The sequence below is a fragment of the Mus caroli genome, chromosome 8, assembly GCF_900094665.2.
Source record: "Mus caroli chromosome 8, CAROLI_EIJ_v1.1, whole genome shotgun sequence".
Classification (NCBI taxonomy): domain Eukaryota; kingdom Metazoa; phylum Chordata; class Mammalia; order Rodentia; family Muridae; genus Mus; species Mus caroli.
In genome coordinates, this window is record NC_034577.1 from 9,735,803 (window position 1) to 9,744,634 (window position 8,832).

An 8,832-nucleotide genomic window follows, 5' to 3' on the forward strand; every position below is an offset into this window, starting at 1 on the left:
TGGGTGGGACCATCCCTGGGCTGGCAGTCTTGGGTTCTATAAGAGAGCAGGCTGAGCAAGCCAGAGGAAGCAAGCCAGTAAGTCATAGCCCTCCATGGCCTCTGCATCAGCTCCTGCTTCCTGACTTGCTTGAGTTCCAGTCCTGACTTCCTTTCGTGATGAACAGCAGTGTGGAAGTGTGAGCTGAATAAACCCTTTCCTCCCCAACTTGCTTCCTGGTCATGATGTTTGTGCAGGAATAGAAACCCTGACTAAGACAATGATGAAGAGTTAGGTTTTGTTGTTTTGTTCTGTTTGTTTTTCTTTTGCACAAACACTCTTAAAAAAAAATTTCTTCCTTTAACATACTGATTTGGTAGAGCCGGGCGTGGTGGCGCACACCTTTAATCCCAGCACTCGGGAGGCAGAGGCAGGTGGCTTTCTGAGTTCCAGGCCAGACTGGTCTACAGAGTGAGTTCCAGGACAGCCAGAGCTACACAGAGAAACCCTGTCTCGAAACAAACAAACAAACAAACAAACAAACAAACCAAAAAACAAAAACAAAAACAAAAAAAGTTTGGTAAGTGAAGACATCCCAAGTTTTCTCTTTGAAATTTTAAATAATAGACTCTGGTGACAAGAATGAAAATGTCACCAGGAGGCTGACATGTTTGAACACTTGGTTCCCAACCAGTGGAACTGCTTGGGAAGGACTAGAGGGTCTGCTTTGTTGGAGGAGGAGGACCACTCAGGGTGCAGACTCTGGCCACTCCCTCTACCTCTCTGATTCCAATCTGCTGATTAAGATATGAGCTCCCAGGGGTTCCTGCCCTCATGAACANTGATCCTGATTCTAAGCCCCTAATCAAACAAACACTTCCTTTTATAAGTTGCTTTGATCATGGTCACTTACCCCAGCTCCGTCATGCCATCCACAAATTCCTTTTTGCTAAATTCACATTGAGTGGCGGCCCTGAACTTCCACGCTATGACCAAAACGCTGATACTGGCGGGGTCCAGACTCAGGTCATCACAGAACTGCTGAATCCCATCGATTCCGATTTTGTTTTCGTCCTGTGGGTCTGTTGTTAAGATTAGAGAGAGGAGGGGGATCATACCACATTGAAAAGCAATCCTCAAGCACCTTGTTAGAATCACACTACTCCTACATTAGAATCACACTACTCCTACATTAGAGTCACACTACTCCTACATTAGAATCACACTACTCCTACATTACAGATCTATCAAGTATTTCAGCCACACCAATCAATGAACAACCATGTTCTATTAAGTATAAAACAGATATAGAGCATTACGAATCTATTCAGAAAAGAGTTTCTGGATTTTAGGGAAAGAAAAAACATGGAAACTCTTGGGAAAGGATGTTGTCCTGAAGAGTCAAGGGCTGGGCGCACAAGCTCAGCAGAGAAGGGCGTCGTGGTGTGCTCGAGGCTCTGGGTTCAAGCATCAACAGCAGAGGGAAAGCAAAGCCAAGACTGCAGTTAATGTCTCGCTGAGCACGAGAAGTCACAGGATTGCTTCACGCGCACACAGACATGGGTTTATCTAGAGCTCTGATGCAGGACAGCAGTGCAAAGGAAAGAGAGTTCTGACAGTTCTGCCAAAGCAAACGGGATTGCCTGCTTTCTTTTTGAAGTAATTTCACGTGCCAGCTCTAATACTGTGGGACAGTGACTACTTTTCAAATTCAGTTAGCTTATGCGCGCACACTTAACTGCTTAGAGATTAATACTCCCTACCTCNTATGTCTAGTTTAGAAATAAAAGAACTCAGAATCTGTCTACCAGAAAATAAAACAATAAAGTGTTTTAAAGGAACTTCTGCAAAATCTCAAAAAACTAGATCTTGGGCTGGAGAGATGGCTCAGCGGTTAAGAGCACTGACTAGTCTTCCAGAAGTCTTGAGTTCAATTCCCAGCAACCACATGGTGGCTCACAACCATCTTTAATGGGGTCTGATGCCCTCTTCTGGTGTCACAATACATCACCAAGGTACCAGTGTGAATTCCACTGGCTTAAAGATACTCCTTTGCTGAAATAGTGACTGCGCTACACAGAGAACTTACCTTTGGCTACTAAAGTATTATACACAATTTTCATATATGATGGTAGAAATGTGTGCTGTCTATGTGGTGCATGTGTGTTGATGCACATGCCTGTGTACGCATGCATNNAGGCTCAAGGTCAACCTGAAGTATTTCCCCCATTTCTCTCCATGGTATTGTTTTCAAATGTTTTCTTTTCTTTTTTTCCTTTTTGGTTTTTCGAGACAGGGTTTCTCTGTATAGCCCTGGCTGTCCTGGAACTCACTTTGTAGACCAAGCTGGCCTTGAACTCAGAAATCCACCTGCCTCTGCCTCTGCCTCTGCTGGGATTAAAGGTGTGCACCACTATGCCTGGCTAGGTTTTGTTTTATGTATATGAATGTTTTGTTTGTCTGTATTAAACCACAAGTATGCCTGTTGCCAGTAGGAGCCAGATAAGGGCACCGGTTCCTCGGGAACTGAAGTTACCAAGGGTTGTGAGCCACNACACAGATGCTGGCAACCAAACCCTGGTCTTCCGGAAGAGCAGCAAGTGCTCTTCTGTGCTCAGCCAGTTTTCCGGCCTCGCTGTCTTATTTTTTGAGACAGGATCTATCACTGAGCCTGGAGCTGGATGCTTTGGCTATGCTGGCTGGCCAGTGACCCCTGGAATCCATCCATGTCTACTCTCCTCGGAGTGGAGGTGTGGACGTGTCAGCGGTTGGTTTTTATGTGGGTGCTGGGGTTCTGAACTCGGGTCCTCATGCTGTACCACAAGTGCTTTACTCACTGAGCCGTCTCTTCAGCCTACTACTCTACTGTAAACAACANATGTGTTGTCTTCTGAGACAAGGTTTTGCTGGGTATCCCAGGTTGGTCTTGAGTTTGCAGCAACNCTCCTGTCTCAGCTCTGGAAGTGCTGGGATTATAGGTATGTACCATGGTGCCCAGGAAGGAAAACTGATGGCACAAACGAAAGAGAGAAAGCAGNTATCTCTCTAACTGTATCATACTGAGAGACCCCACCATGCCTGTGGGACAAAGGCGGTTAAGGGCGTATTAACAGGTAGCACACAGCTCCAACAGTAGCCTGCAAATCGGTTCCCTCTGCATGGCACTCACTGCATGGGGAGATATGGATCCAGGGGTCAGGCGACAGCTCACTCGTTATCAGTCTTTTGATTCCCCCCTCATCTCTAGCCTTTCTGCCAGGAGGGTTCTCACAGGGGGAGGGTGGTCTGAAACTCTTGGCCTCGACCCCGCCAGCGAGCGTCATCAGCCCCACTCTCCCACCATTCCACCCTTACCTTTGTACCTGCTGTACAGTTGCTCCAGCTTCTTCTGGTCCACACTGCTCTTCATAGACTCTCGGTGAAACGCCTCCGGGTTTTGGAAGAAACTGTCTGTGGCCTCGTCTAGTTTCCACTCATTCTGTGTCAGGCAGTAGATGGCAGTCCTCTCGCTAGCCTGAGTGCATGCCATGAATTGGCGGACCTTGTCCTTCTGAGCTGATTTAAGTTTATGCTTTGGGATGGAAAAATAAAAGTGGGAAAGCCAATGAAGCCATGCTTGTTCAGCCTGTTCTATGGGTTTTTGTTTTTGTTTTTGTTTTTTGTTTGTTTGTTTGTTTTGTTTTTGTTTTTTTTCTGAGACAGGGTTTCTCTGTGTAGTCCTGGCTGTCCTGGAACTCACTTTGTAGACCAGGCTGTCCTGGAACTCAGAAATCTGCCTGCCTCTGCCTCCCGAGTGCTGGGATTAAAGGCATGCGCCACCATGCCCGGCAACATCTACAGTTTTACTCCATTTATTTTTCTGGTTGGGTGACTCCACTTTCGGAACAACAGCAAGCAAAACCCTGCTGTTCATCAGTTAAGACTGCATAGTCTTCTGAAAATTGCAACGACATTTTACAGAGAATAACATCCTGAGGCCAGGAGTGGTGCTGCCAGAGCCGGCCTCGATACAATGAATTCTACGTTAGCCAGGGATATACTGGGAGACCTTGTTTATAAATAANTAAGTAAATCAGCAAGTCANCCACAATTAATCTAGTACATGGAGGCAGAGATGTGGATCTTCAGAGGTCAGCCTGATCTACAAAGTTCTAGGCCAGCCAGGGCTACATAGTGGGCCCATCTTTTAAAAAGCAAGAAAAGAAAAACATTTTTTCTATCTATTCAGTTCCATTTTTATAGAATATAGTTTTCCCCTTTTAAAACATTAGCACAATGTNTCAGTAATATACATCTGGACTTCTGTCAACAACACAGGGGCCTGAGGCCGTCACNGGGGCCCACCTTCAGAGCCATGAAGCTTCCATTGAGTTCAGGCTGTAATAAATAAGGAGAAGGTGGACAGTTTGGAAGCACGATTGTTTTAGAGGTTTTCCTACTTTAAAAGCAGAGCTGTGCCGATGGAAAGACAAAGTAACTGAGAATTTCATCGGAGGCAGTAACTTAAGGACCANGGCAAGCTTGACAAAAAGTGCTTATAAGGAAAGTAGTAAGGCTGTGTTTGAGATGAGGGGCTGTGGGTGGATGGTGCATAACAAACCGCCACACAACGGTGCTTAGACAGTCTACAGTGACACAGGATAGCTCTGTAGCTTTCCACACTAGCACGGCTACTTCTCTAAATAACTTGGAGAAAGCAACAGCACAAGTAACTGGCTCAGTTCTAGAAATCAAAACAGAGTCCACCATACTCAGGTGTCTTTATTTATTTGGTAGTACTGGGGGTCACCACCGGGTCCTCGTGCATGCCTCGGAAGAGCCATGCTGCGGTGCTGGTGATGTATCACCAGTCTTGACAGAAGGTTCATACAATAAGAAGGGAACAAGTTTTACATAAGAGGATTACACTTAATCTTGTTCCAATGAAGATGAGAAATTATAGCAATGCTGAATAAACTTTAACTTACAGAAATGCATAATGAGCACCAAGATACAGATGAAGAACTAAAGGGGAAAAGGAGGTAAGAATAGGGTTAGAATATAAGACATGCATACCAATGGGAGCAAAAGCGGGCTCTAAGCCTCCTAGCTGCTACAACAAAGAAGGAAATGTGATTAGGTTAGGAAAAGCTCTTGTAATAACATGTAAAGGTCTACCAATGGATAGACATAGTCCTGCGCTCCTGGCCTCAATCCTGAGGGAATGGTCCTCACATTATAAGATGTGTGCAATGCCCCCTGTAAATATGCAAATACCAACAACAAACAGAGCACATTCCAGAGTCCTAAGGTAAACATCACTGTTGACCCAGCAGGCATAAGATGATGCAGTCCAAAATACATCATGATTGACTAGGCGCTGCAGACCCCGGGTATGAGACCTTTGGGGGCTCCCGATGAGAAGACAAGATTTCCTCAGGCTCTAAATGGCACCAGTCTCATGCTTTTCTCCTCCTGAGTATGCAGGAGAGGCCTCCAGGGACGCCACGATTTGTGATACCACAAGAAGATGAACACAGAAAGACTGAGACCTTCTTTAAAAAACACGGAACACTTCATGAATTTGCAGGCTGACCTTNCACAGGGGCCACACTAATCTCTGCATTGTTCTAATTTTAGTCTGTGCTGCTGAAGAGAGTGGAAGAACTTATCTTTTATAATACTGGACAGTAAGATATTTTCAGAGATGTAAGGCAAAAAAAATGATTCGATGTTGCAAATTTTTAAAAGATCTTTGATATTTTTACTTATTATTTTCCTGTGTATGTGTGTTTTGCCAGCTATCTGTTTACGCACCATGTGTGTGCAGTACCCCTGGCGGCCAGCAGAGGGTGCTGGATACACCAAGACTGGACTTGTAGATGGTTGTGAGTTGCCATGTGAGNGTTGGGAGTCAAGCCCAGGTCTTCTAGGAGAGCTGCCAGGTGCTCTTGACAGCTGGCCCCACTATTACAAATTCTAAAGTATGTTTACTTATACACACACTTATTCCTGGCATGGTAAATTCTGATGACCATGATTATAAGTGATTATATAAACAAAGCACTCTGCAATCCCAATTACTAAAGACACACAGGGTTCCTGAGACAAAGACCTAGACAGTGAACACCACAGACTATGGCCATACAGTTTTTCGCTCATGCTCAGCTCTGCAGAATAAAGCCAACAGTTTAGACACTATGAACATGCAAATAAAACATACAGGCAGCTGCTGGTTTGTTGGTTCTAATCTGCTGCCCCAGTATAGGTTCTGAAGGAATATATTCTAGATACTATTCCTTAAAACTAAACTTTTAAAAATAGGCAAAGAACTCAATGTCCATTCTTAGCTAAGATCAAATTTAGTTAAATTAGGACAGATCTTATACACTCTCGTAGTCATCTGACAACTGATAGAGACAGCATCTTTTTATGAGTCTGACAATCTCCCCAAGGGAAGACTGGCATAGCCAGAAATATGTAAAAAGCCTTAAGAGAAAGGCAAATTTGCCATCCCCAAATGGCCCTCTATTAAGAATAGACAAGGCATCTTTACAGTGAAATAGCTGTTAGAGCTAGATTCAAAAGTTCTGTTATGGTTATAAAACTAATTTTNGTATACATATACAGAGTATCATTCAGTCGTAAAAAGGGATGAAGTAATGACAAAGCCACAATGTGAATCTTAAAAACACTGTGCTTACTGAAATAACCAGACACAAAGTGCTATACAGTATAGAAAATGCTATATGCTATGTGTGGAATATGCAAATTCGTAGGTTAGTAGCTACCAGGGGCTGAGGGGGAGGGAGGAACTTGGAAATGCTTATGGGTACATGGTTTTCTTTGAGGTAATGAAATGTTTTGGAACTAGATGGGGTGGGGTGCACAGTATTGGGACCATGCTAATCACCATAAACTTGTACCCTAAAAGAAAACTTCAGGATAGCAAGCAAGAACCTCCAGGTCTATCCACCAGATAGGTCTCTGGAGCAGCCACACTATTTGACAAGTGTAATACCACAGAGTGTTGCACATCAAGAAACTGAAGACAGGATGATGCCTGGGTCTGAGTCATATAACTCCTAAAGTCACCCCTGTAGGCCACCCTCCACCCCCCGTGTACGACAACTTAGCTTCACTTACTGCAAAGAGCCTACGTCATAGACATAAGTACGTCGGGCACTCACAGACTTTTTGAATGACCTCTATGTTAGACAGTGGGCAGAAGTGGAGACAGGGAAATAATCAGACCCCTCCGATATATTAAAACTGCCTTATCTGTAGAGGATACCCCCACCAACTGCAGACCTCAGGAGAGTACCAACATGTGCAGCAGTGTATTACACACAGGAGGAGCCAGGAGCTGGCACCACAGTCACATGGTCTGATGTTAGCCTTTACAGATTAAACATTGTATCCAGATGCTGGCTGTGATGGTGCAGGCCTTTACTCCCAGAATTTGGAAGACAGAGGAAACTAGATCTCTGATTTGGGGATAGCCTATCTACATAGTGAGTTCCAGGCCAGCCAAGGATACATACTGAGACCCTCCACCCCACACCCCTTATGGTCTTCCCCACTACTCCCGCCAAAAAGAAAGTGCCTGGCGAAGCAGCTCAGTGTGCTCACTGCACGAGNTGGACAGCCGAGTTCCATCCTCAGAGCCTACACAAGCGGGGAAGGGGAGGGGAGGGGGGAGAGGAGGGAAGAACTGACTCCACATGTCCACCTCAGAATAAAAGAAATGAATGATAAGATTTATTTCTATTTTATGTGTATTTTATGTCTGCATGTCTAGTGCCCATGGGAGCCAGAAGAGGGTGACAGATCCCTGACATTAAGGACATCAGTGAGCTGCTGTGTGGGTGCTGGAACCCAACCCTGAGTCTCCCTGAAAGTTCTCTTAACTGCTGAGCCATTTCTGTGGCTCCAGTAATAAAGGTTTTTAAAAACAATAATCAAGAGATAAATCTAAGGAGTGTTTGTTTTGCATTAAAAAAGTTAAGAGAACGGGGGTTCAGTGGGAAGAAATGGGAATTGGTAATAACTTTCTTATGAAAAATGCCTCATAAACCAAAAATTTACAGACAAGAGAGCATCAAGTCCATCCGTGTGTGAAATCCATGCTAAGTTCTGCTCAGGCAAGTGGCTTTCATTAGAGCTTCCCTTGTCACGGAAGCCAAAGCATTGGGGGCATTTTCTCTTCCATTATTTTAGTGTTTAAAATGCATAGGATTTAAAAAAAACCGTATGTAATTTGTGTGTATGTGTCCCAACGTGTGTGAATGTGTGGAGATCAGAAAACAACTTGTATTGCTGGTCCTCTTTACTCACCATTTGGATTGTACTTGATGGTAGCTACCTTTACCTGTAAAGCCATCTCACTGGCCCCAAAAATGAAAAAAATTCCTTAACTAAACACTGGACAGTCCAGTTGACCTCAAGAATTGGTATAGGCTTGCCTGGCCTGGAACTTGTTATATAGACCAGGATGACCTTGAATCTAGATTACTGCCTGACCCTGACTTCCAAGTGCTGGGATTAAAAGTATGTGTCAGGAATGGAACTCAGATCCTCTAGAAAACCAGCAATTGGTGCTGAGCCAACACTTCAGGCTGGAGTGGTAGATTTTACTTTACGCTTTTGGTCAATTAAATTGCAATAAAATATTACACTTAGAAAAAAGACCATCGGGCTGGTGAGATGGCTCAGTGGGTAAGAGCACCCGACTGCTCTTCCAAAGGTCCAGAGTTCAAATCCCAGCAACCACATGGTGGCTTACAACCATCCGTAACGAGATCTGACGCCCTCTTCTGGAGTGTCTGAAGACAGCTACAGTGTACTTACATATAATAAATAAATAAATCTTAA

General features: G+C 44.3%; 1 protein-coding gene and 1 pseudogene across 1 annotated transcript in view; both read right to left on the bottom strand.

Annotated features, from left to right (window-relative positions):
- Positions 1 to 8,832, bottom strand: part of Dcun1d2 (defective in cullin neddylation 1 domain containing 2) — a 31,532-nt gene that overhangs the window by 20,897 nt on the left and 1,803 nt on the right. The window contains exons 2-3 of the mRNA XM_029480665.1: positions 3,334 to 3,550; positions 891 to 1,061 (exon numbers count right to left, since the gene is read on the bottom strand). Coding sequence (XP_029336525.1) covers positions 891 to 1,061; positions 3,334 to 3,550 — 388 coding nt within the window. The remainder of the gene's footprint in view (positions 1 to 890; positions 1,062 to 3,333; positions 3,551 to 8,832) is intronic.
- Positions 5,519 to 5,618, bottom strand: LOC115031776 (annotated as a pseudogene).